At 56.1% G+C, this 24,831-nt stretch overlaps 5 protein-coding genes and 2 non-coding genes across 9 annotated transcripts in view; 2 read left to right on the forward strand and 5 right to left on the reverse strand.

Annotated features, from left to right (window-relative positions):
* The window catches only part of EIF3G (eukaryotic translation initiation factor 3 subunit G), a 29,300-nt gene extending 27,021 nt beyond the window's left edge, over positions 1-2,279 (forward strand). Inside the window, exons 7-12 of the mRNA XM_050770668.1 lie at positions 96-200; positions 293-482; positions 1,217-1,324; positions 1,453-1,589; positions 1,690-1,796; positions 2,167-2,279. Coding sequence (XP_050626625.1) covers positions 96-200; positions 293-482; positions 1,217-1,324; positions 1,453-1,589; positions 1,690-1,796; positions 2,167-2,182 — 663 coding nt within the window. The 3' untranslated portion in view covers positions 2,183-2,279. The remainder of the gene's footprint in view (positions 1-95; positions 201-292; positions 483-1,216; positions 1,325-1,452; positions 1,590-1,689; positions 1,797-2,166) is intronic.
* On the reverse strand, positions 1,904-5,813 carry P2RY11 (purinergic receptor P2Y11). The gene is made up of 2 exons (XM_050770604.1): positions 5,532-5,813; positions 1,904-3,664 (listed from the first exon to the last, which is right to left on the reverse strand). The coding sequence occupies exons 1-2, from the start codon at positions 5,548-5,550 to the stop codon at positions 2,559-2,561; spliced, it is 1,125 nt and encodes a 374-aa protein (XP_050626561.1). The 5' UTR covers positions 5,551-5,813; the 3' UTR covers positions 1,904-2,558.
* A 163-nt stretch (positions 5,814-5,976) lies between these two features.
* The window catches only part of PPAN (peter pan homolog), a 62,168-nt gene continuing 43,313 nt past the window's right edge, over positions 5,977-24,831 (reverse strand). Inside the window, exons 2-13 of one of the 2 annotated variants that reach the window (XM_050770500.1) lie at positions 10,918-10,968; positions 10,659-10,829; positions 9,722-9,823; positions 9,473-9,523; positions 9,196-9,366; positions 7,549-7,625; positions 7,240-7,347; positions 7,015-7,138; positions 6,860-6,938; positions 6,648-6,777; positions 6,399-6,568; positions 5,977-6,322 (exon numbers count right to left, since the gene is read on the reverse strand). In XM_050770500.1, coding sequence (XP_050626457.1) covers positions 6,108-6,322; positions 6,399-6,568; positions 6,648-6,777; positions 6,860-6,938; positions 7,015-7,138; positions 7,240-7,347; positions 7,549-7,625; positions 9,196-9,366; positions 9,473-9,523; positions 9,722-9,823; positions 10,659-10,829; positions 10,918-10,935 — 1,416 coding nt within the window. In that variant the 5' untranslated portion in view covers positions 10,936-10,968 and the 3' untranslated portion in view covers positions 5,977-6,107. Of the gene's footprint in view, positions 6,323-6,398; positions 6,569-6,647; positions 6,778-6,859; positions 6,939-7,014; positions 7,139-7,239; positions 7,348-7,548; positions 7,626-9,195; positions 9,367-9,472; positions 9,524-9,721; positions 9,824-10,658; positions 10,830-10,917; positions 11,012-24,831 lie in introns of those variants that run through there. The other variant, XM_050770501.1, reaches the window with a different exon arrangement.
* On the reverse strand, positions 7,420-7,499 carry LOC126943672 (small nucleolar RNA U105B). Its single transcript, XR_007721811.1, has one exon. It is a non-coding gene; the product is annotated as a small nucleolar RNA U105B (small nucleolar RNA).
* On the reverse strand, positions 9,593-9,677 carry LOC126943665 (small nucleolar RNA SNORD105). Its single transcript, XR_007721805.1, has one exon. It is a non-coding gene; the product is annotated as a small nucleolar RNA SNORD105 (small nucleolar RNA).
* ANGPTL6 (angiopoietin like 6) lies at positions 14,327-24,120 on the forward strand. The gene is made up of 6 exons (XM_050771036.1): positions 14,327-14,548; positions 19,810-20,401; positions 21,436-21,616; positions 22,825-23,012; positions 23,086-23,356; positions 23,930-24,120. The coding sequence occupies exons 2-6, from the start codon at positions 19,820-19,822 to the stop codon at positions 24,118-24,120; spliced, it is 1,413 nt and encodes a 470-aa protein (XP_050626993.1). The 5' UTR covers positions 14,327-14,548; positions 19,810-19,819.
* The window catches only part of SHFL (shiftless antiviral inhibitor of ribosomal frameshifting), an 86,365-nt gene continuing 84,997 nt past the window's right edge, over positions 23,464-24,831 (reverse strand). For both annotated transcript variants that reach the window (XM_050770704.1, XM_050770703.1), the window contains one exon: positions 23,464-24,640. In XM_050770704.1, coding sequence (XP_050626661.1) covers positions 24,408-24,640 — 233 coding nt within the window. In that variant the 3' untranslated portion in view covers positions 23,464-24,407. The remainder of the gene's footprint in view (positions 24,641-24,831) is intronic.

Raw genomic sequence — 24,831 nt, forward strand, 5'->3', positions numbered from 1 at the left:
TACTCTGGGGATGGCTGCTGTAGGTCTAGGGTACCCCACTGTGGAACCCTGCCTGCCCCTGCCCTCAACTGTCCCCCATCCCCCCCTGAGCCCAGAACTGGAAGAAGTTCGGGAACTCGGAGTTTGACCCCCCGGGACCCAATGTGGCCACCACCACCGTCAGTGATGACGTCTCTATGACGTTCATCACCAGCAAAGAGGTGAGCAGGGCGATCGGGGGGGCTGGCGTGCTGGGGTGGGGCACGGGGGGTGCCTCAGCCGCCTCTGAGCTCCCACAACCCGCCCCTGCCAGGACCTGAACTGCCAGGAGGAGGAGGACCCCATGAACAAACTCAAGGGCCAGAAGATCGTGTCTTGCCGCATCTGCAAGGGCGACCACTGGACCACCCGCTGCCCCTACAAGGACACGCTGGGCCCCATGCAGAAGGAGCTGGCCGAGCAGCTGGGCCTGTCTACCGGCGAGAAGGAGAAGCTGCCGGGAGGTGCGGGGCTGGGGATGCTGGCTGCCATGGCGGGGGCGGGGGGTCCTGCTGTCAGTGCGCGGGTTCTGTCCCCAGTGCTGCCTTTGTGCTGTCATCTCCCACACGACAGCGTGGCAGGGTTGATGGCGCCCGACTCTTCTCAGGGCGTCTGTGCCTTCCTAATTGGCTGTACCTCCTGTGGTTGGGAGACCGGCGTCTCTCGTATATGTGTGACTTGGCAGCTGTGACTCTGCTGGTGGCCCTATGACTGTCCTGATGGGAGCTGCTGTCTGTCGGCCCTTGTACACAGTGTGTGTGTAGTGTCTCCGTTGCATGCCTGTGGCTGTACCGTCTGAATCTTTTGGTGGGATTGCTGGTGGTGAGTGTGAGAGTGGAGACGTGCATTTGTCGCCTACCATGCGAGGGAAACCTGGGCACTGTTCCTGTCGTGTGTCCCATGCCTGCTGTCGCTGTGGATGTGAGGCTGCCATTCCCGTTGCCACCCCCCCAACCCACCCTCTCTGGGGTGGGGTCAGGGCTCCCTCTTCCTCCGCCATTGTCACCGGCCAGGAGCTCAAATGGTGTCAGCTTCCTAGGTGTCACCTTCGTGTCCTCGTGGCCAACTGGCTGCCTGTGGCTTGGCACACGGTGCCTGCGCTGGGTCAGCACTGAAGCCTGAGCCTCCTGGGGCGGCTGTGTCCCTGTTCCTGCGCCAGGGTGAGGTTGAACTCAGTTGACTGTCTTTTGGTCCCCAGAGCTGGAGCCGGTGCAGGCCACGCAGAACAAGACAGGGAAGTACGTGCCACCAAGCCTGCGCGACGGGGCCAGCCGCCGCGGGGAGTCCATGCAGCCCAACCGCAGAGGTGAGGGGCACCCTGATGCCAGGCTGGTGGGTGGGCATCTCCCAGCACCTCGTAATTATCCCCAAAGCGTGCACACAAGGGCCAGGCAGGGGCCTCCCCCTCACAGCCACCTCCCCTCTCCCACACAGCCGACGACAACGCCACCATCCGTGTCACCAACTTGTCAGAGGACACACGTGAGACCGACCTGCAGGAGCTCTTCCGGCCTTTCGGCTCCATTTCCCGCATCTACCTGGCTAAGGACAAGACCACCGGCCAGTCCAAGGTGGGCAGGCAGGCGGGTGCGACGGGGCTGTGTGAGGGTCACCTGTCCTGGGGTTGCCTGTCCTAGTTTGTGCCCCTGACCCCACCCCGCCCCTGCACAGGGCTTCGCCTTCATCAGCTTCCACCGCCGTGAGGATGCCGCGCGTGCCATCGCCGGGGTGTCTGGCTTCGGCTACGACCACCTCATTCTCAATGTCGAGTGGGCCAAGTAAGACTCCACCCCCACCCCACCCCTCCCCACCCCAGCCCCTGCTCCCCACCTCGTCCCAGCACCTCCACAGAACCTTGGGCCAACCAGTGGCCGTGTGCCAATTAAACAGTCCCCCAGCTGGTTTTGAGGGGACAGTCCTTTATTGTTTTTCTCCAAAACCTGGCAGAGGGGTGGCAGCTCTTGTGCCTGGGGTCCCTGCCAGTCCGTGGGCCAGGCCTTGAGGCTGGCCATCTGGCTCAGTGCCCGCTTTGTCCTCCCATTGCCCCGTCCTTCTCTGCCCCTAGCCCGCCACAAGGCACCATTTGGGTGTCTGGGGTCTTGGGGCGCCCCTGGAGGTCTCATACCCTGCCACCCTCCCCTACCCCAGGCCGTCCACCAACTAAGCCAGCTGCCACCGCGTGCTCGGCCCAGGACCCTCGGCGACAGAAGGCAGCCTCTGAGAGAGCGGGCTCCAAGGGCAATAAAAAAGCTCCACTCTCTGTACCCGGTCCTGTTTGTTCTCGTGTCTCCAGTCCTGTGGCGGGGGCCAGCGCCTCCCCTCTCCTGGGCATGGTTTGGTCCCTGATGCTGCAGGGAGCCCTGTGGCCAGCGCTGTTGGGTGGGAAAGGCAACTGCTCCTGCCTGGGCTGCAGCTGGGCCTGAGCTGGCTGCAACCACAGGTGTTGCTTTTTGGGGGAAGGGGCATGTTGGGGCTGGGGTCCTGTCCTCAGGGTTCTCCAGCAACACCTGGGGTGAGGCGGCGGCTTCAGCTAGGCTATGTCACGGGCTCAGCTCATGGGACTGGGGCTCCGACGGTTTAGAGGCAGCTGTGGCATTGAGGGGCAGGGCTTGGCCAGTGTTCTTGGCGTCCTCTGGGTTCCAGCTGTCCTTGTAGCCAGGGCAGTGTCGGCAGCAGCAACCCAGGCTGGGCACCGCGGCCATGTAGAGCAGCGGGTGGACACAGAAGGCCAGGGGCATGAGGCCCCGCATCACCTGGTAGCCCACGTAGGGTCCCAGCTCCAGGGCTGCTGTGGCCTGGGCCACGTCTGCAAAGCTCGGGCAGCGGGTGCTCCAGCGCCGCCGAGCATCCACGTTGAGCACACGCATGACGTGGTAGGGCACGTAGGAGCTGGCGTAGAGGGCCACGCCACTGGCCACCAGCGCCGCCACACGCAGCTTCTCGGCCACAGTCATGCTCGGGCTGCGTAGCACAGCCCGCCCGAGCGCGCCATAGGCTGCCAGCGTGAGCAGCAGCGGCAGGCCGCAGCCCAGCCCCGCCAGCACCAGGCTGTATGCTCTGTAGGCCTCCAGCCTGTGACCTGCTGTCCCCAGACACTTGATGCAGGCCTCGGGCCTGGCTACGATGCAGTTGCCCACCCCCTGCTGTGGCCTCTTCAGGTGGGAGAAGCTGAGTGTGGGCATGGCCAGCAGGGCGGCCAGGACCCAGCCGGCGGCGCTCACGGCCCAGGCGTGCTTGGGCCGCAGGTGGCTGCGGGTGAAGAAGGGGTGCACGATGCCCAGGTAGCGGTTGAGGCTGATGCAGGTGATGAAGATGACGCTGCCCAGCAGGTTGCAGGTGAAGAGGAAGCGCTCCAGGCGGCATGCGGCCTCCCCATAGCGCCAGTGCTTGGGGGGATAGAGGTAGGCGGCCAGCGGGGGCAGCGTCAGGGCGCAGAGCAGGTCACTGACTGCCAGCTGGACTGAGAAGACCACGGCGGGGTACCACGGGCGCTGCTCCCGGGTGCTGAAGCGGTACAAGGCCAGGCCATTGCTGGCCAAGGCCACCAGGAACTGCACCACCAGTATGGGCCACAGGAAGTCTTCCTGGAACCCACTGAGGATGTGGTCGGCAGCTGCCGAGAAGTTGGTAGGGCAGGACTTGGCATCTGTGGGCAGAAGGTGTCACCAGCTGAGCCCTATTCTCCCACATGGCAGCTCCTGCTGCCCCCAGAGCCCACGTCTGCCATGGCATGGATTCCTTGACACAAGTTCTTTCCCCTCCCTGGAAGGAGACCGGGCTCCACTCCTTTATATGGACAGGTCTGGGCTCAGAGCCGGGGTTCTGCATTGGGCCCCGAGGGACCAGCTGAGGCGGGCCAGGCAGTCTTGGAGCTCAGGGTCCACCGGTAACATGGGCAGTGGCCACCCTGCTCCCGCACCACACCTGCCTGTGGGAGTCCCTGGCCTCACTAGAGGCCGCCGCCTCAAAGTCCAGCCCCGGCAAGGCCTGCTGGCTCCGCTTCAAACCTGTGCCGTCTGAGGCCCCACCGGGGTGGGGTCCAGCCCCGGCATCCTGCCCCGACCTCACCACTAGCCGCCGCCCACAGCCTCTTCTCCCTGTGGCCACCAGAGGGCACCTGCGAGCGCCAGAGTTCTGTCCCCATCCTTTTGCTTCCAGGTGCTCACACTTGGCCACAGAGTTGCCGCCAAAAAGCCAGACTCACCCCACAAGGTCCCATAAGAGCACTCCCGCCCGCCATACCCCCCAGTGCCACCCTCTGTGCTCCACGACTCGCTCCCTCGCGCCAGCCCACCCTGGCTTCCCGGCTGCTTTTGCAGGCTTGTGCCTTGGGACCTTCATACCCAGACATTTTTTTTTTTTTTTTTTTTTTTTTTTTTTTGAGACAAGAGTCTCGCTCTCATCACCCAGGCTGGAGTGCAATGATGCGATCTCAGCTCACTGCAACCTCTGCCTCCCTGGTTCAAGTGATTCTCCTGCCTCAGCCTCCTGAGTAGCTGGGACCACAGGCACCCACCACCACGCTTGGTTTAATTTTAAATTTTGTATTTTTAGTAGAGATCGGGTTTCCCCATGTTGGCCAGGAGGTCTCGAACTCCTGACCTCAGATCTGCCCGCCTCAGCCTCCGAAAGTGCTGGGATTACAGGCATGAGCCACCGCACCTGGCCTCACCCAGACTTTCTTGAGGCTCCTTTCCCCACGTCTGTGGTCTTGCCTGTGAGAGGGCCCAAGGCCACTCTAACCACTATGTGCCCTCCACTCTCCCTTCCCTGCGCTATTTTCCCCCATACCCTGTGCCTCACCTGATGACAGTGAGAAAAATCTCCCTTTCGGGAGAATGGGGGGTCCTGCTTACACACCACTGGCGCCAGTGCTCACCGCAGTGCCCAGGGCCCAGCAGCACAGGGGCACTCACTCCTTGTACACCCCACTCCTGCCACCGCAGGCCGGGGCAGGCTCCTCCGGAGGACTCCCAATGCCAGCCTGCTCAGGGAGGAAGTGTCGTCTAGACTGGCTTTTTTTGGAGACAGGATTTCACTGTCACCGAGGCTGAGGTGCAATCACAGCTCAGTGCAGTCTCGGACCTCCTGGGGTCGTGATCCTCCTGCCTCAGCCTCACCAGTAGCTGGAATCTCAGGCTCACACCACCAGGTTTGAGACAGAGTTTTGCTCGTTGCCCAAGCTGGAGGGCAACCTCTGCCTCCCGCGTTTAAGTGATTCTCCTGTCTCAGCCTCCCGAGTAGCTGGGATTACAAGCACGTGCCACCAAGTCCGGCTAATTTTATATTTTTAGTAGCAATGGGGTTTCTGGCTGGTCAGGGTGTTCTCAAACTCCTGACCCAATGTTCTGCCCGCCTCAACCTCCCAAAGTGCTGGGATTACAGGCGTGAGCCACTGTACCCCGCCCCAGACCTAGGTTTTACCAATACCCATGCCCCACCGCCCCCACCTCCTGACAATCTGCAGGGCTAACCACAGACCCCCAGAGAAAGCCAACATGCCTTCTCCTTACCTGAGACGTTGGCTGCCATGCTCCCGTGCCGAGCCTCAGCCTGTGTCTGCCACCCAGTTCCGCAGCTCCTCCCCCAGTCACTGGTGGCTTAGCGGGCCCTGCCCCTGCCCCAGCCCCACCCCCAGTTCCTGGCCCAGCCAGCAGAGCAGGCCAGGGTGCCTTTCCACCCGTTTCCTTCCTCATTGTGCACAGCCCTCTTGAGGTTCAAGCTCATCTGCTGAAAGCGTGACCTGTCTGCTTGCAGGGCTCTTGGTGAGACTGTGGGGAGGGGCCTCATGACCACCATTGCCACCAATGAAACCAACCCCATGCAGGGTAGGGGAGAGACCCAGCTTCCAGGAAGAAACCAGGTGGGAGGGACTCCCGGGGTCACCTGCCCAGGCGACTCTGGGTTGCTTTGCAGAGCTCCAGGATCCCTCATCCCAAACGCCGACGTGGACCCCTGGCCAGTTCAGTTGTTTATTGGAGTGGAAGGGTGGGGGACACGACTCCTTTATGAAAGGAAACCGAGGGCCATGTCTCTCGGGCCCCAATCTGGGGCGTTCAGTTCATCCACTGCTCCGGTGCGGCTTGGGCTCAGGCCACTCTCTTCCGTGAGCGGCCCCGGCCCTGGCCTCGCCCACCATCCCGGGAAGCCCCTCTGGGCCCCCGCCTGGTCTGGGACCCCTGGGGCTTGTCCTTGGGCTTGGGAAACTTCCGGTCACAAAGACGACCCCTGCCTCGATCCGTTTCCCGCCGCTTCCGGCCTGGAGACTTGGCAGGCCGTTTCCGCTTGGCCTCGGGGAACAGGTCTGTGGAGAGAGAGAGTCAGGGTTCCCAGGGACAAGGACAGGCTCTGGGTGCCCCGCTGCAGACCCCACTCCATACCTTCACTAGGCGCCTCGCCGACCGCCTGGCAGAAATACTCGATGTCATCATCTTCCTGGTCATCGTCCTCCTCACCCAACCCCAGGCTCGCCGTCCTCGAAGGGATCCCAGAGGCCTCTTCATCACCACCCCCGACCCGTGCCTTCTTCATGCCCTCCAGGCTCTTCTTCCTGGAGGAGGGGGTGGGGGTCAATGTGGCTGCCCACCCCAGGGATCCCCCGGCCCCGCCGTGCCCAGCCCTGCCCAGACCTGTGGGCCTCCTGCTGCTCCTGCTTGCGCTGCACGTTCTGGGCCTGCTGAGCCTGCCTCTGTGCCTTTAGCCGCAGCTTCTTCTCCTTGGCTTCCAGGATGGCCTGCAGCTCCTCCTCTGTCTTGCGCACTGAGCCAGGAGACGCGGGTCACCAAGGTCCGGAAGCAGCCCGGCACCCATGACCCCACACCCCCGCGGGCCCCGGACTCACCAAAACTGTGGAACATCACTTTGCCCTCCCCAACGCCCTCCTGGACCTTGATGAGCTGCAATGTCATCCGCGGGCCGATCTAGGGGGATGAGGGAGAAGTGTCAGCCCATTGTTGGGACTGGGGGAACCCAGGGGTCCCCTGCCCCGGGCCTCACCTCAGTGAGCCGCACCGCACTCTGCTGGGCTCGCATGTTGCCACGGCCAGCGACAGCCTGAGGCAGCTCTGTGATGTTGTGGTCGCCATCAGGCTCTGCCTCGCTCTCCGACAGCCCCGCGCCCCTGTGTGTGGGACATACAGGGCTCAGTGGGGGAGCTCAGGCTCCCGGGCCTGTTCTGGGGTCCCCGGGTGGCAGTGGCCTTCCGCCCTGTGCCCTCCTCACGTGGCCAGCAGCTCGCTGATGTCCTGCAGGCGGCTCATGTTGGGGAACTTTTCCTGGAGAAGCTTCTTCATCCCGCGACTCGCGCCCACAGGAACGACTTTGATGCTACTGCAGGAACGTGAGTGGACGGCAAGAGGGTGGTCAGGGGACACGGGGCTGGCAGTCCCCATCCCACCCTTCCCACAGTGTGTCAGGGCATTTACTTTGAGACACAGCAATCACAGAGTCTCAGCAGGAGTGCTGTCATCAGCCGCATGCGGGGGCCCCCACCCGGCACCCCCTCGTCCCCCATTCCGCTGGGACACTCACTAGTGGCGGAAGTCCAGCTCCTGGGAGTCAGGGTTGTAGTCAATGAGCAGGCAGCGCTTGATGGTGTTCAGGTTCACCTGGAAGGTGAGGAACAGCGCATGCTCCAGTAGGCTCACGGCGAAGTATGGGGAAGTGGGGGCTTTGGGGGATGCATGCACTGTACATGGACTGTGGCACTGGCTAGAAATGCTGCCTCCAGCTCGCACCTGCAGTTTCAGCTACTCCAGAGGCTGAAGTGGGGGGACTGCCTGAGCCCAGGAGTTCAAAACCAGCCTGGGCAACATAGCGAGTCTCCATGTCTACAAAAAGCAGATGGAAAAATGTGCTGGACGTGGTGGCTCATGCCTGTAGTCTCAGCTACTTGGGGGGCGGAGGCTGCAGGATTGCCTGCGCCCAGGAGTTCAAGATCAATGTAGGGAGACGTGTCTCTTAAAAAAAAAAGGAAGAACGTGCAGGTTTGAACATAAAGTATAATAATTAAAAAAAAAAAAAAAAAAAAAAAATCAACCGGGCACGGTGGCTCAAGCCTGTAATCTCAGCACTTTGGGAGGCCAAGACGGGCGGATCACGAGGTCAGGAGATTGAGACCATCCTGGTTAACACGGTGAAACCCCGTCTCTACTAAAAAATACAAAAAAAAAAACTAGCCAGGCGAGGTGGCGGGCGCCTGTAGTCCCAGCTACTTGGGAGGCTGAGGCAGGAGAATGGCGTGAACCCGGGAGGCGGAGCTTGCAGTGAGCTGAGATCCGGCCACTGCACTCCAGCCTGGGCTACAGAGCAAGACTCCGTCTCAAAAAAAAAAAAAAAAAAAAAAAAAAAAAAAAAGGAAAGAAGAAATCCTGGTCCCTGAGCCCGTATTAGACTCTCTGATGACTGATATCTTCCATAATTTCTAAGTCCCACCTGAGAGTCACTAGTGACAAAGATTAGGAGCTAGAACTCAGGAGCCAGACGAGTTTAAAAATCCAGTCCTGCACCCTGGAATCTAAAATCAGCATCTTGGCCAGCCTCAGTTTTGCTTTTTTTTTTTTTGAGACAGGGTCTCCCTTTGTCACCCAGGATGGAGTAGAGTGGCATGAACACAACTCACTGCAACCTCGACCTCCTGGGCTAAGGTGATCCTCACCTCAGCCTCCCCAGTAGCTGGTACTAAAGGCATGCATCACCACACTGGGCTTTTTAAAAATCTACTTTTTGTAGACATGTGGTCTCACTATGTTGCACAAGCTTATCTCAAAGTCTTGGGCTCAAGCGATCCTCCCACCTTGCCCTCTCAAAGTACTGGGATTACAGGCCTGAGCCATAGCACTGGGCCTGCAGCTTCCCTCTGTAAAACAGGGCCATGAGAAGAGATGCTATGATCCTGCTCAGTCCAGCACTCAACACACACGGGGAATAGAGCTCCATCAGTATTTCTCTCCACCTGCTGGAAAAGGCGCAGCTCGTGGGGTGGGGAGCGCTGGGGGCATCTCTGGACACTTTTGTCCAGCATCATCAGACACAGGAGTGGGATTTGCCCTCAGGACTCAGCAGACCCAGGAGCTCTCAGCCTCAGAACTGGGAGGACTGAGCAATCCATCTGAGGGCCTGTGGGACCTCTACCCGCTGCACCCACCCATACCTGCCACCTCGCCAGGCCAGACCCACCTTGTGCACGTTGATGGAGGGGAACAGGTTCTGGAACATGGTGGCCATGAGCTTCACATGCATGCCGTGGGGGCCAAAGCTGTTGAGTACCAGGAGGGGTGGGTGGGCAAACTGCTGCTCGTGCATGCGGTGCCGGCGCAATGAGGAGACCACATCACGCACCAGCGAGTACTGTAGGGCAGGAGTGAGGGGGTGACCACCAACCACACATGGCTGGGAACACCCCCAAGTCCAGCTCTGACCCCACATGGCTTTGTACCACCTCCACCCCTCTCACCTTCTTGACCTGGAAGGTCAAGGTGGGGCCTCCTGGGAGGCGCATCAACTTCTGCAGGAGAAAAAAAGATCAGTGACGCTGGAGGGGTCTAGCAGAGGAGTCTGCGAGTAGGCACCTTTGCCCCATCTCTTCTTCAGAGCGTTTACTTTGAAGCCAGAAATCACAGCAGCTCAGAGGCACATGTGTTCATCATAAGAGAAGGGGGAAGTGGGGGTCTGGGGGAGATGAAGGGTGAGGGCATCTACTCACAAAGTAGACACTGGTCTCTGTTTTGCTCAGGATCAGAAAGTGTGTGACCCCGAGGGGCCCAGCCACTGCCACACAGTCTTTCAGCGAGTTCTTCTTACGAACCTGGAAATGACAAAAAGAAAAAGAGAAAACATAGCTTATCCCTTATTGCGATGACTATAAGCTGACGGTGCAAATCCTGTTATGGTCTGTCTAGCATCAAACCCTTTCAATAAGCCCAGAGGAGCAAAAGGATCTTAGCCTTTAGAGTCAATCAGACGCGGATTTGAGTTCTAACTCTTACCTCTTGCTCACAGCGCATTTTCCCATTGACAAATGAGTGAACTGAGGCCCAGCAAGGTTAACTAACTTGCTTCAGGTACTGGGGAGAAGACAGTTTCCAACCCTGCTTTGCTGCCTCCAGATTCTAGCCTCTTTTTTTTTTTCGACACGGTCTCCTCCTGTCGCCCAGGCTGGAGTGAGGTGGCATGATCCTGATTCACTGCAGCCTTAATTTCCTGGGCTCAAGGAATCCTCCCACCTCAGCCTCTCGAGTAGCTGGAACTACAGGCATGCACCACCATATCCGACTAATTTTTCTATTTTTTGCAAAGACGGGGTTTCGCCATGCTGCGCAGGCTGATCTCGAATTCCTGGGCTCAAGTGATCCTCCCGCCTCAGCCTCCCAAAATACTGGGAATACAGGCATGAGCCACCACGCCCGGCTCCAGATTCCAGTCTTAACCGTCAGGCTTAGGCGACCAACTATCTCCCAAGCTGCGCGCCCTCACTCCAGCTCAGCAAAGCCCTGAAAGGTAGAGATGATGCTCCCCATGAGGGTCACTTTTTCCAGCCGGGGAGACTGAGGCCTCCCACAGTTTTATAGCGGGAGCCATTACTGCAGCCGCGAAGACGGGGCCCAGGGTGGGTGGAGGCGGGCTGGGGGTAGGGTACAGACCTGCAGACGGCTGGCAGTAAGCGGCTCCATGACCCGCCGCACGTCCAGGCTGAGCTGCCGGATGTTGCGACCCGTACAGCCCCGCGTGAACACGAACGAGTGCGGGTTCGCGGCATAGGCCTCGAGGTTGCGGAGCTGCGCCTGAGCGCGGGCGCGCTTCTGGTGCCGGGACTGCGGTGGCAAGAGACAAACGGTGAGCACCGCGACCTCGGTCGGGATCCCGCCTGCGTCCCCTGCCTCCCAAACCTCCGGGCCTTACCCTCCCTGACTGTCCCATGCTGCTGTGTCCTCCACGAGGCCTCCTGTGTCCGCCGCTTCCGGCGCTGCGCAGCTCACTTCCGGCGCCTGAGAGCCGGCACGGCCTGGGTCGTCATCGTGCGGGCCTGCGCACTAGGTGGCCTCCGGGAGCGGGGAGGGGCAATCAGGTGGAGCGGTTGCTATGGAGACACGGGTGCCAGTTTCTAGGGAGAAAGGGGCGGGGCTACGCGGCTCCGGGCTGCAGAGAAACTAATCCGCCGGTTCGAATCCCGGTTCGGTCTATTTCCTCCAGCTGGGCTAAAACCACTTTCTGCATTCCGAGGCTCCTCCCAAAGTAAGGATGATAATATCCCCCGGGCTCACGAATTAGGAGCGAGCATATACGCACAATGTTGGGCGCTCTGGCGCCACGTACTTGGGGAGAAGCCACTGGAGGGAATGACTGTGGCAATCATTCATTTTTGTCCCACAGCTCCTCTGGGCCAGCTGTCCTCCCTGGGTACCCCTGACTGCAGACGGGCTGAGGGATGGAAACTCCACATCACCTTCTGGAAACTCAGGGCAAGGCGGGCGCTTCGTGAATAACTCGCCCCCTCCTTCTTTCCGCTCAAAGCCTCAGTCTTGGCCTCAGGCCTCTGGCGTCTTCCCCAAAACCTTGCAGTGGAGGGAAGGGACACCCCCTCGCTGGGCTGAGCATTGCTCTCCCCTCCCCCATCGGCCTCCTCTCCCTCCTTGCTCTCTCTGGCACCCCAATTCTTCCTCCTCTCCCCTAGATGTGTCTCCCCTCCCATTCGTCTTCCCCCATCTCTCTCTCCCTCTTGCAACGTTGTCTCTGTCATTAGTTGTCTCTTTCATCATTTATAACTAAAGATGGAAACTAAAGAAGTTTCCTTTCTCTGTGTCTGGTCCCATCCCTGTTTCTTCTCATTTGCCTCCCTGTGTCTCTCCCCATCTCCCCGTCTCTCCCTATCTCTGCCATCTCCCTATGTCTCTCCCATCTCCATCTGTCTGACTCTCTGTCTTCTTCAGCCCCGCTCTGTGACTTATGAAGTTCCCTCCCTCTCTACTGCCAATGGGGAAGCCAGAAGGGGCTGAGGGTGGGGGGCCGAGGGGCCCAGTGTGGGGGCCCCAGCTCAGGCCCAGAGCCCAGCCTGGCAGCCTCTCTAAGATCTGGGACGACCATTTCCTCTTTCAACCCTGGAGTCCACTCGAGTTACTTGGGAGCTCAGGACGGTGCAGACCCGGGGAAGGAGGCGGCTCTCCCAGCGTGTGGCTGGTCGTCGGTGGGGCCTTCGGACAGGTCTCAGACCCTGGGCCAGGGCTCTGCAGGGCTCTACGTGAGTTTCTTTGTACCCCTGGGAAATGACTGCATGGTTACTTCCCCCAGTTCCGTCTTGTGTGATTTGACTTGTGTGAAAATGTGAACGAGCGTGTGGGAGACAGATGGTGACCTCTGTGATGTGGTGGATAGGTTTCCAGGTGTCACCTGTGCGGACCTGTTTTGTATCTGTGCACTACTGCGTGATCACAAGAACCAGGGTGTGGAAGGCCTGACACACAGATAAAGACCCACTCAGCCCACCCCCATTTCCCTTTAAGTTGTGATGTGTGTGTGACCATATTTGGAACATACAGTTGTTGCCTGAAACTGTGTTATGTTTTCAGCTGTGTCTTTTTTTTAAATCAATGAGATATCCTTTATTTATGAAAGCATAGTTCCAATGCAAAAGTCAAGCTTTATGGTTTCTTTCCAATGACAAGCTGGTGTGTTTGGCTTCTTATGCTGAAAATACATGCCTGAATTCTATAACAAGGTATTAACAAAATCATGAATAGTTAATTAAATAAGTGCCAGCACTACATGGAACTTACTGCATAAAACTACACACACACACACACACACACACACACACACACACAAAAAAAACCCAAAGAAAGATAACTATCACTGTACATATGAGTACTGTCCAGGATATCAGATCAATTATCAAATCCAAGGTCTCTAGTGTTTTGTCTTACAGTGTTGAATATATGAATGCTTCTCTATTATACTGACTTGTATTATTTTCAACAAATAATTAAGTGGACTAAAAATCTTACATTTTCATTTCTTTTTTTTTTTTTTTTTTTTTGAGACAGAGTCTCACTCTGTCGCCCAGGCTGGAGTACAGTGGCTCACTGCAACCTCCGCCCCCCAGGTTCAAGCAATTCTCCTGCCTCAGCCTCCTGAGTAGCTGGGATTACAGGCGCCCGCCATCACGCCTGGTGAATTTTTGTATTTTTAGTAGAGATGGGGTTTCACCATCTTGGCCAGGCTGGTCTTGGATTGCTGACCTCGTGATCTGCCTGCCTTGGCCTCCCAAAGAGCTGGGATTACAGGCGTGAGCCACTGTGCCCGGCCTTACATTTTTATTTATAATTACACAATCCAGATTAATCCAGAAAACATAAATCACATGTAACTGAGCTAAGGTTTTCACTTTAAGAATATATTACTTCTACCACAATTTAAAAATTTCCAGCTGTCTTTTATATTTATTTTTTATTTTAATTTATTAATTCTTCAATTTATTATCATCATTTATTATTATTTTGAGATGGAGTTTCAGTCTTGTCGCCCAGGCTGGAGTGTGTGCAGTTGCTCTATCTTGGCTCACTGCAACCTCCGCCTCCCAGCTTCAAGCGACTCTCCTGCCTCAGCCTCCGGAGTAGTTGGGATTACTGGCGCACACCACCATGCCCAGCTAATTTTTGTATTTTTAGTAGAGGCGAGGTTTCACCATGTTGGCCAGGATGGTTTCAAACTCCTAACCTCAGGTAATCCACCCACCTCGGCCTCCCAAAGTGCTGGCATTTCGGGCATGAGCCACTGCACCCAGACTTTTGCTGGGTGTTAATGTGTGCGTGCATGCGAGTGTGTGTGTGTCTTTGTGTCCGCTCTGTTATGTGCCCATATGTGTGTGACTGCTGTGGTGTACATGTGTGAGTTTCTGAGTCAGGCTACCTCGAATGGCTCCCGTCCTGGTCTCTTTTTGGCTGTGTGACTGCAGGCAAGTCGCTTACCCTCTCTGAGCCTCAGTTTTCCCTGCTGTAAAATGAGGGTACATACAGAATCCAGCTCAGGTTGTGAGGATCAAATACATAAAAGGTGTGGAGAGTTTAGAACCAAGCCCTACACACAGTGAGTCCCCAGTGATGTTCCTTGTTCTGGGTGTGGTGTGTGCATGTCTGGGGCTGGGATCCTGCCTGGCTGCCCCGGGGCCTGCAGCTCCCACACTCTCGGCTCTGCAGTGGAGGATGGGGGGGAAGGGGAGGGATGTCCAGGACACTGACCTGTGTTATCAGGCTCTGGTGGCCTGGGCAGGGGGGTCTGGCAATTCTGTCTCATTTCTCATTCGGGAAAAGCTAAATATTTATAGTTTGGGCTCCTGGGCCCAGCATCCCAGCTCCACTCCCAGGCTCTGGGGGCTGGGGAGTGGTTACTAAGCCTCCTCTCTCCTGTCCCACCACCCTCTCTCCTTCTCTAGCTCAGAGGCCCCACTGGACCCTCGGCTCTTCCTTGGACTTCTTGTGTGTTCTGTGAGCTTCGCTGGATTCAGGGTCTTGGGCGCGAGAGGTGAGAGGGTGGGAAGGTAGGTAGAGGCTGATTCTCACTGTGGGGAAACTCCGACCACAGCTTGGCTTAGGGGCCCCCAGGCCACCCCGCCACCCCAGGCTCACAGTGTGAAAGGCAGTGGGTATTATACACACGTCCCAGTTCCAGGGGGGTTGGTCAGTCCCTGTTGTGGGGGGTGGGGGTGTGTCAGTGATCAGGGGACAAAGAGAGGACCCCCCTCCCCGGACTCTTGTGAGCCCCTGCTTGGTGTCTGAGTCCAGAAGTAAATGTGGCCATCTCCAGCCCAGACCCTCCATGGTTCCCAGCTGACTCAGAGTAAAACCCAAGTCCTCCTCCGGGCCCACAGGACCCTTCACCCTTTGCCCTGTCACGTCTTCCCTCCTCCTGCTTCCCCCCTCTTTTACTCTCTCTGTTCCGGCCTTGTAGACCTTTCTGCCATTTCCTTTTTTTTTTTTTTTTTTTTTTTTTTGAGACAGTCTCGCCCTGTTGCCCAGGCTGGAGTGCAGTGGCACAATCTCGGCTCACTGCAAGCTCTGCCTCCCGGGTTCACGCCATTCTCTTGCCTCAGCCTCCCGAGTAGCTGGGACTACAGGCGCCCACCACCATGCCCGGATAATTTTTTTTTTTTTTTGTATTTTTAGTAGAGACAGGGTTTCACCGTGTTAGCCAGGATGGTCTTGATCTCCTGACCTCGTGAACCACCCGCCTCAGCCTTCCAAAGGGCTAGGATTACAGGCGTGAGCCACCACACCCGGTCTTTTTTATTATTTTTTTATTTTTTATTTTTTTAGACTTACTCTGTAGCCCAGGCTGGAGTGCAATGGCATGATCTCAGCTCACTGCAACCTCTGCCTCCTGAGTTCAAGCGATTCTCCCACCTCAGCCTCCTGAGTAGTAGCTGGGATTACAGGCATGCATTACCATGCCTGGCTAATTTTTGTATTTTTAGTAGACACGGGGTTTCACCATGTTGGTCAGGCTGGTCTTGAACTCCTGACCTCAGGTGATCTTCCCGCCTCAGCCTCCCAAAATGCTGGGATTACAGGCATGAGCCACCATGCCTGGCCCCTTTCTGCCATTTCTTGGGTGCAACCTCAGGGCCTTTGCACCTGCTGTTCCCTCTGCCTGAAATGCTCTTCCTCTTCTCTCTCTTCCTTCAGGTCTTTGCAAAAGTGTCATTCTTTATTTTATTTTAATTTTTATATTTAGTAGAAATGGGCTTTCACCATGTTGGCCAGGCTGGTCTCAAACTCCTGGGCTCAAGTGATCCTCCTGCCTTGGCCTCCCAAAGAGCTGAAATTACAGGCGTGAGGCACTGTGTCCAGTCAAGTGTCACGTCTTCTGTGAGGCCTTTCCTGACTCCTTTTATTTATTTATTTATTTATTTTTGAGACAGAGTCTCGCTCTGTTGCCCAGGCTGGACTGCAGTGGCACAATCATGGCTCACTGCAACCTCTGCCTTCCGGGTTCAAGTGATTCTTGTGCCTCAGCCTCCTGAGTAGCTGAGACTACAGGCGTGCGCCACTATACCTGGCTAATTTTTGTATTTTCAGTAGAGACAGGGTTTCGCCACGTTAGCCAAGCTGGTTTCAAACTCCTGGCCTCAAGTGATCCTCCCGCCTCAGCGTCCCAAAGTGCTAGGATTACAGGCACCTCGATCTCCCAAAAGTGCTGGGATTGTGGGCGTGAGCTACCACCCCCAGTCCTGACTTCTCTGTTAAATGTCCCCCAGCCCCAGGACTGTCACCCCCTTTCCTGTTCCATTTTTCTCCTAAGTACGATTGCCCTCTGACCTACCTGGCGACTGTTTGACTTATTTCTCTGTTCTACCAACTTGAATGTCAGCTTTGTAAGGGCAGGAATTTTGTCTGTTTGGTTTAAGGTTGTGTCCTCATTGCCTAAAACAGCACCTGGCACACGATAGGCACTCAAGGCGCCTGTGGTTGAATGCATGAATGCGGCAATGTGTGTGTGAGGTGGAGACCCTCAGGATATGTGCTTGTACAGGCATCAGGAAGTGTAGGTTTAGGCCCAGTGTGGTCGCTTACACCTGTAATTTCCGCACTTTGGGAGCCCAAGGTGGGAGGATCACTTGAGCCCAGGAGTTTGAGACTAGCCTGGGCAACATAGTGAGACCCCCTCCCTACAAAAAAGTAGCTGGGCATGGTGGTGTGCACCTATAGTTACAACTACTCAGGAGGCTGAGGCAGGAGGACCACTTGAGCGCAGGAGTTGGAGGCTGCAGTGAGCTATGATTGCTCCACTGCACTCTAGCCTGGGCAACAGAGCAAGACTCTGTCTTTTTTTTTTTTTCTTTTTTTTGAGATGGAGTTTCACTGGATTGCCCAGGCTAGAAGGCAGTAGCATGGTCTCAGCTCACTGCCACCTCTGCCTCCCAGGTTCAAGCCATTCTTCTGCCTCAGCCTCCCGAGTAGTTGAGATTACAGGCCCATGCCACCATGCCCAGCTAATTGTATTTTTAGTAGAGACGGGATTTCACCATGTTGGCCAGGTACCCTGTCTCTACTAAAAATACAAAAATTAGCTGGGTGTGGTGGAGCATGCCTGTAATCCCAGCTACTTGGGAGGCTGAGGCATGAGAATCGCTTGAACCCAGGAGGCGGAGGTTGCAGTGAGCTGAGACTGCAGAGCAAAACTCCGTCTAAAAAAAAAAAAGAAAAAAAAAAAAGAGGGGGTGGGGGGCGGGGAAAGAGAGAGAGAGAGAGCGAGAGAGCGAGCGCTGTATATGGAGGGAAAACCCTAAATCTGCTGATCAAGGAGGGCTGCTGAGACTTGAATAAGGACAGGAAGGGAATGATGTTAAATTGTGAACAATGTTCCAGGCTGCTTGCTTCGTGTGAGGAAGTGCATGGGAGGAGGTGAGGGCAGGAGGGGATATGGCAGATAGCGCAAGTTTTTATGGACGGTGGGTGGATTTGGGCTTTTCCTCTAAAGGAGGTGGGAGCCAAGGAAGATTCAGGGCAGAGGAGGGAGGGAGGGATGTGAACTGACTCGGATGTTCACAGGCGCCCTCTGGCTGCTGTTGGGGAGACTAGACCTGGGGTTGAGGATGGAAATCCAGAGAGCAGGGAGGCAGCTGCTGTCATCCAGATGGTGTCTTGAGCTGGGAATTCAGGGAGGGTCTCCGGGCAGCGGGGAGCACCAGGGACGTGGAGGAATTCAGGATCTAAACAGAAGAGCAGACAGGTCTGGCTGATGGATTAGATCTGCTTAGATGGGTTGGATCTGCTGGGGTTTTGTCTGAGGATGTGGAAGTTGGGGTTTCCAATATCCAACAGATGAGACCCATCTCACCTCCTTGCACCCTGCTCCCTTTGCTTTTTTTTTTTTTTTTTTTTTTTTTTTTGAGACAGTTTTGCTCTTGTTGCCCAGGCTGGAGTGCAGTGGTGCTATCTCCGCACACTGCAACCTCCACCTCCCAGGTTCAAGTGATTCTCCTGCCTCAGCCTCCCAAGTAGCTGAGATTACAGGCCTGTATCCCCACACCCAGCTAATTTTGTATTTTCAGTAGAGACAGGGTTTCACTGTGTTGGTCATGCTGGTCTCGAGTTCCTGACCTCAGGTGATCCATCCGCCTTGGCCTCCCAAACTGCTGGGATTACAGACGTGAGCCACAGCACTCGGCCTTCCTTTGCTTTTGCTTTAACCTCTCCCAGGTTGCTTTAATACATCAGGCAGGGTCCAGTCTCAGAGCTGTTGCGCTTAGACCTCCTCCTCCACCAGGCTTTCCCTTTAGGCAACCCCTCCTCTCATGCTGCCCCTGCACAGACCTCCATGTTCTTTACCTAGTTTGCTGTTGTTATTGTTTTGTTTTAAGAGACAGAGTTTGCTCTGTTGTCCCCAGGCTGGAGTGCAATGCTGCGATCATAGCTCACTGCAGCTTCAAACTCCTGGCCTCAGTTGATCCTCCCTCCTCTGCCTCCCAAGGAGCTGGGATTACAGGTGTGAGCCACTGAGCCCAGATGTACAAAATATTTTAAAAATTAGCAGGGCATGGTGGGTCACACCTGTAATCTCAGCATTTTGGGAGGCAGAGGTGGATCACTTGAGGCCAGGGGAGACCAGCCTGGGCAACATAGTGAGACCCTGACTCTACAGAAAATTTAAACATTAGCCAGATGTGGTTCTGTGCACTTGCAGTTACTTTTTTTTTTTTTTTGTAGAGACAGGATCTGGATACATTGCCCTGTCTGGAGTGTGGTCTTGAATTCATGGCCTCAAGCAGTCTTCCCGCCTTAACGCAGGCCTCAGCTGCCTCACCAGTCCTACTATTATTTTTAGCACTTAACATTGTCTAATATACTCTATTTATTCATCCTATACAGTATGTTTTTTTTGTTTTGTTTTGCCACTGGGGGAGGGATTTTTGTCTGTTTTGTTCCTAAATGTATTCCCAGTGCCTAGAAAGGGGGCTGGCACACATTTGTGCATAGTACCTAGTGACTTTTTTTTTTTTTAAGACAGAGTCGCTCTGTCGCCCAAGCTGGAGTGCAGTGGCATGATCACAGCTCACTGCAGCCTGGAACTCCTGGGTGCAGGCGATCTTGGGATGACAAGCCCTTGCCACCATGCCTAGCTAATTTTTGTATTTTTTGTATAGACAGGGTCTCTCTGTGTTGTCTAGACTGGTCTCCAACTCCTAGGCTCAAGCGATCAGCCCACCTCGGCCTCCCAAAGTGCTGGAATTACCGGCCTGAACTGCCACATCAGGCTTGTTTTTATTTATTTATTTATTTTTGAGATGGGGTATCACTTTGTTGCCCAGGCTGGAGTGCATGGGAGCGATCATGGCTCACTGCAGCCTTGAACTCCTGGGCTCAAGTGATCGTCCTGCCTCAGCCTCCCGAATAGCTGGTACCAGAGGTGTGCACCACCACGTCCGGCTAATTTTTAATTTTTTGTAGCGATGGGGGGGGGGTCTCCTCATGTTGCCCAGGCTGGTCTCGAACTCCTGGTCTCAAGCGATCCTCTCGCCTCGACCTCCCAAAGTGCTGAGTTTGCAGGCGTGAGCCACCGCGTCCGGCCTCGCTTGAATGAATGCGTGAGATGCGTTATCTCGGGGGACGCCAGGAGCTCGGTGTTGAAGCCAGAGTGGGATCACCCTGGGGCCCTCCAGCCGCGGGTGGAATGAGATGGGGATGGGAATCATGGGCCCGGGACACCGCGGGTGTAGACGCGCGCATCCCCGCGTGGAAGCAGAGGGGTATGGCCGGGCCCCAGCACCCCGTCTTCCTCCCGTTCCTCTTCTGCCTGCAGGTCCGCCGCCATGGGGAGGCCCTGGCTGCGTGCGCTGCAACTGCTGCTCCTGCTGGGCGCGTCGTGGGCGCGGGAGGGTGCCCCGCGCTGCACCTACACCTTCGTGCTGCCGCCGCAGAAGTTCACGGGGGCAGTGTGCTGGAGCGGCCCAGCGTCCACGCGGGAGGCGCCCGAAGCCGCCAACGCCAGCGAGCTGGCGGCGCTGCGCATGCGCGTTGGCCGCCACGAGGAGCTGTTGCGCGAGCTGCAGAGGCTGGCGGCGGCCGACGGCGCCGTGGCCGGCGAGGTGCGCGCGCTGCGCAAGGAAAGCCGCGGCCTGAGCGCGCGCCTGGGCCAGTTGCGCGCGCAGCTGCAGCACGAGGCGGGGCCCGGGGCGGGCCCGGGGGCGGATCCGGGGGCGGAGCCTGCCGCGGCGCTGGCGCTGCTCGGGGAGCGCGTGCTCAACGCGTCCGCCGAGGCTCAGCGCGCCGCCGCCCGCTTCCACCAGCTGGACGTCAAGTTCCGCGAGCTGGCGCAGCTTGTCACCCAGCAGAGCAGTCTCATCACCCGCCTGGAGCGCCTGTGCCCGGGAGGCGCGGGCGGGCAGCAGCAGGTAACCTCGCAGCCTACCCGGATAGCAGCATCGTCTGTGAAATGGGCGTTTTGCAACCCCAATCCACAGTTCCGAGATCCGCAAAACCCTGAAAGCCGGATTGCTACTCGCCCCTTCTGGTAACTTATTTGGGTCAAAAAGTGACTGCTGGCTATTTATAGCCTTTACTTATCCACTTAATGTGAATAGTCATAGGATCCTATAATTAAGCATATCATTATCACGTAAAGACCAAAAACCCCTTTAGGAGTGTTATGTATATTCTGTACGCACATGCATATACATAATCCTCCCTATGTCACTGTGTCTAAATCCAGCCGTGTTATTCTGAATTCTGGAACGTGTCCGGGTCTGGGTTTGGGATAAGAGAATGTTGCTCTGTGACAGTCCCTACCTTACAGGGTTGGTGAGAGGAGTCAGTAAGTTAAGATACTGTTGGATGTGTTCTTATTATGCCTACTTTACAGAGAAGGAGGCTGGGGCACAGATCAATTAAGCCATGAGGACCAAGAACCGGTATTTAAGCCCAGCTCTGTCTGCACTTTATTTTTTTAATTTTATTTTTGAGATAGAGTCTTGCTCTGTCTCCCAGGCTGGAGTGCAGTGGTGTGATCTTGGCTCACTGCAGCCTCCACTTCCCAGGTTCAAGCGATCCTCCTACCTCAACCTTCTGAGTGGCTGGCATTACAGGCGTGAGCCTCCACACTCAGTTAATTTTTTTTTGTACTTTTAGTAGAGACAGGGTTTCACCATGTTGGTCAGGCTGGTCTCGAACTACTGACCTCAGGTGATCTGCCCGCCTCGGCCTCCCAAAGTACTGGGATTACAGGCGTGGGCCGTTGTACACAGCCTGTCTGCACTTTAAAGCCAAGTTGTTTAGCTTTGGGGGAGGATTATTCCTGGGGCTGGGATACCCCCACTGCCAGATGTCCAGGTCATTTGGGAGCTGGGAGATTTATCCACCATCTCTGCCCCTGAGACCAGGCCTCCTGGCCTGAGGGTTAGTGCAATAACACCTTTCTCCGTCACCCCAGGTCCTGCCACCACCCCCACTGGTGCCTGTGGTTCCGGTCCGTCTTGTGGGTAGCACCAATGACACCAGTAGGATGCTGGACCCAGTCCCAGAGCCCCAGAGAGACCAGACCCAGAGACAGCAGGAGCCCCTGGGTTCTCCCATCCCTGCAGGTCAACCTGCTGTCCCCACCAAGCCTGTGGGTAAGTCGACAGCAGGGCTGAGGAATTGTGGGTAGAGGCAAATTGAGGAGTCAGGATTTTAGTGGCATATTTCTCTTATCGTGAGAGGACCGGAAGAAATGATTCTGATTAAAAATAAGACCAAACGGCCGGGCGCGGTGGCTCAAGCCTGTAATCCCAGCACTTTGGGAGGCCGAGACGGGCGGATCACGAGGTCAGGAGATCGAGACCATCCTGGCTAACACGGTGAAACCCCGTCTCTACTAAAAATACAAAAAACTAGCTGGGCGAGGTGGCGGGCGCCTGTAGTCCCAGCTACTCAGGAGGCTGAGGCAGGAGAATGGTGCAAACCCGGGAGGCGGAGCTTGCAGTGAGCTGAGATCCGGCCACTGCACTCCAGCCCGGGCTACAGAGCAAGACTCCGTCTCAAAAAAAATAAATAAATAAATAAAAAATAAGACCAAACTTCTAAGGTGTGAAAATAGGAGAAACAAGAAATAGAACAGGGGGGACTCTTATTTTAGTGAGGCGATTGTAGATTTAGGACTGCTACCTTTGGTAAGAGTTTGAACTGGTTCAGAGTACCGTATTCAGGACTTATATTCTGGTGAGGAGACCATAAAAACCAGGGTTTAAGAACCCCAGACTTGGCCGGGCGCGGTGGCTCATGCCTGTAATCCGAACACTTTGGGAGGCCGAGGCAGGCAGATCATGAGGTCAGGAGATCGAGACCATCCTGGCTAACACGGTGAAACCCTGTCTCTACTAAAAATACAAAAAATTATCTGGGCATGGTGGCGGGCACCTGTGGTCCCAGCTACTCGGGAGGCTGAGACAGGAGAATGGCGTGAACCTGGGAGGCAGAGCTTGCAGTGAGCCAAGATCACGCCACTGCACTCCAGCCTGGGCGACAGAGCGAGACTCTGTCTCAAAAAAAAGAAAGAAAGAAAGAAAGAACCCCAGGCTTGGCATTTCCTCTGGTTAGAGACAAGGGACCCAGATTCTTACTCAGGTAAGGAAATGGCTATTGGGGCTCGAATTCTAGTGAGGAAATGGGAGAGGCAGGCCTCTTATGCTGGTGAGGAAATGGGAGAGGCAGGACTCTGGTAGAAAAGTGGGAGAGGCAAGACTCTTATTCTGGTGAGGGGACCTGTGAGAATCTCGACTCTTGCTCCAGTAAGGGATTGGTCAGCCCAGGCTGTGCCTCCCACATATCCCTGTGCCCACAGGCCCATGGCAGGATTGTGCAGAGGCCCGCCAGGCAGGCCATGAACAGAGTGGAGTGTATGAACTGCGAGTGGGCCGGCATGTGGTGTCAGCATGGTGTGAACAGCAGCTGGAGGGTGGAGGCTGGACTGTGATCCAGCGGAGGCAAGATGGTTCAGTCAACTTCTTCACTACCTGGCAGCACTATAAGGTGGGCACAGGTGGGCAGAGACAGGGAAGGGGAGGGAGCCTGTTCTGGCTTCCTGACTTTCCTGCCCTGCCAGGCGGGCTTTGGGCGGCCAGACGGAGAATACTGGCTGGGCCTTGAACCCGTGTATCAGCTGACCAGCCGTGGGGACCATGAGCTGCTGGTTCTCCTGGAAGACTGGGGGGGCCGTGGAGCACGTGCCCACTATGATGGCTTCTCCCTGGAACCTGAGAGCGACCACTACCGCCTGCGGCTTGGCCAGTACCATGGTGATGCTGGAGACTCTCTTTCCTGGCACAATGACAAGCCCTTCAGCACCGTGGATAGGGACCGAGACTCTTATTCTGGTAAGGAGAACTCTTATTCTGGTGGAAGGATAGGGGAGGTGGGACTCCTGTTCTGGTGAGGGAATGAAAGGAGGTAGGGTAGGTAAGACGCCCCTCTGGTAAGTAGTAGGATAAGCAAGCTTTTATTCTGTCAAGAGAACAAAGGTCAGGACTTTTATCCTGGTGGGGGTATGGGGAGTCCAGATTCCTTCTCTGATGAGGCAAAAAAAGAATCAAGACTCCTGTTCAAGTGAAGGGCAGAGGGTGAGAGCTAGTACTCTTATCTAGAAAGGAAGTAGGTAATTTTCTTTTCTTTGATAAAGGAATGAGTGGTAGACTCCTAGTTTGCAGAAAAAGTGGGAAAGGTGTGACTCGTACTTTGGTAAGGAGATAGGGAAGGAATTAAGGCTATTACTCCGAAGAAAGTTGGGGGGCCAGGGCTCCTATTTTTTTGCTGAGGAGATGGAAGATCAGGGCTTGTATTAAATAAGAATGGGAGGGGCCAGGGGATACCTGGCAAAAGCCTTGCACTGTGAGGTGCAGGTAGAGACTTTTATTCTGGTGAGAGGACATGGACTCTCTCTCTCCCCTCAGGTAACTGTGCCCTGTACCAGCGGGGAGGCTGGTGGTACCATGCCTGTGCCCACTCCAACCTCAACGGTGTGTGGCACCGTGGCGGCCACTACCGAAGCCGCTACCAGGATGGTGTCTACTGGGCTGAGTTTCGTGGTGGAGCATACTCTCTCAGGAAGGCCGCCATGCTCATTCGGCCCCTGAAGCTGTGACTCTCTGTTCCTCTGTCCCCTAGGCCCCAGGGGACATTGGTCAGCAGGAACTCAAGTTGTCCTGGCCACACCTTCTTTGTGGCTCAGTGCCAGTGTGTCCCACAGAACCTCCCACTGTGGATCTGTGACCCTGGGTGCTGAAAATGGGCCCCAGGAATCCCCCCCTGTCAATATCTTGGCCCCAGATGGCTCCCCAAGGTCATTCATATCTCGGTTTGAGCTCATATCTTATAATAACACAAAGTAGCCACAGACCGTGTCTGGTTTGTATCTGCACCTGGCAGGGGTCACTCCCTGGGCCCGCCCTCCTCGTCCTCCACCTCTTCCTCTTCCTCCTCCTCCTCTTTCAGGTCCTCCAGGATGAGGTTGTCCAGGTCTTCCAGGAGGCCGCCCTGGCTCAAGCAGGTGGCCACAGTGGAGCCACTGCTAATGTGAGGGTTGCTGGGGTGGAGCACTTTGGGCAGGTGGTTCTGCTTCCGGCTCTTGGGGTGAGCACAGGATGTCCCAGGCACGTGGGGCTCTAGGGAGGGAGAGGTGCTGCAGACATGGGACTCCAGGTCCCATGAGAGTTTGGGCAGGAGGGGGCTGAGGCCACGAGGGGCTCTAGGGAGGAGCTGAGGCCACAATATACGGGGACCAGCACAACTGGACATTCAGGGGTGTTGAAGATACAGGAGACCTGGGGACATGGGGGGTCACCTGAGATTACAG

This window comes from Macaca thibetana, chromosome 19 (assembly GCF_024542745.1).
Source record: "Macaca thibetana thibetana isolate TM-01 chromosome 19, ASM2454274v1, whole genome shotgun sequence".
Classification (NCBI taxonomy): Eukaryota; Metazoa; Chordata; class Mammalia; order Primates; family Cercopithecidae; genus Macaca; species Macaca thibetana.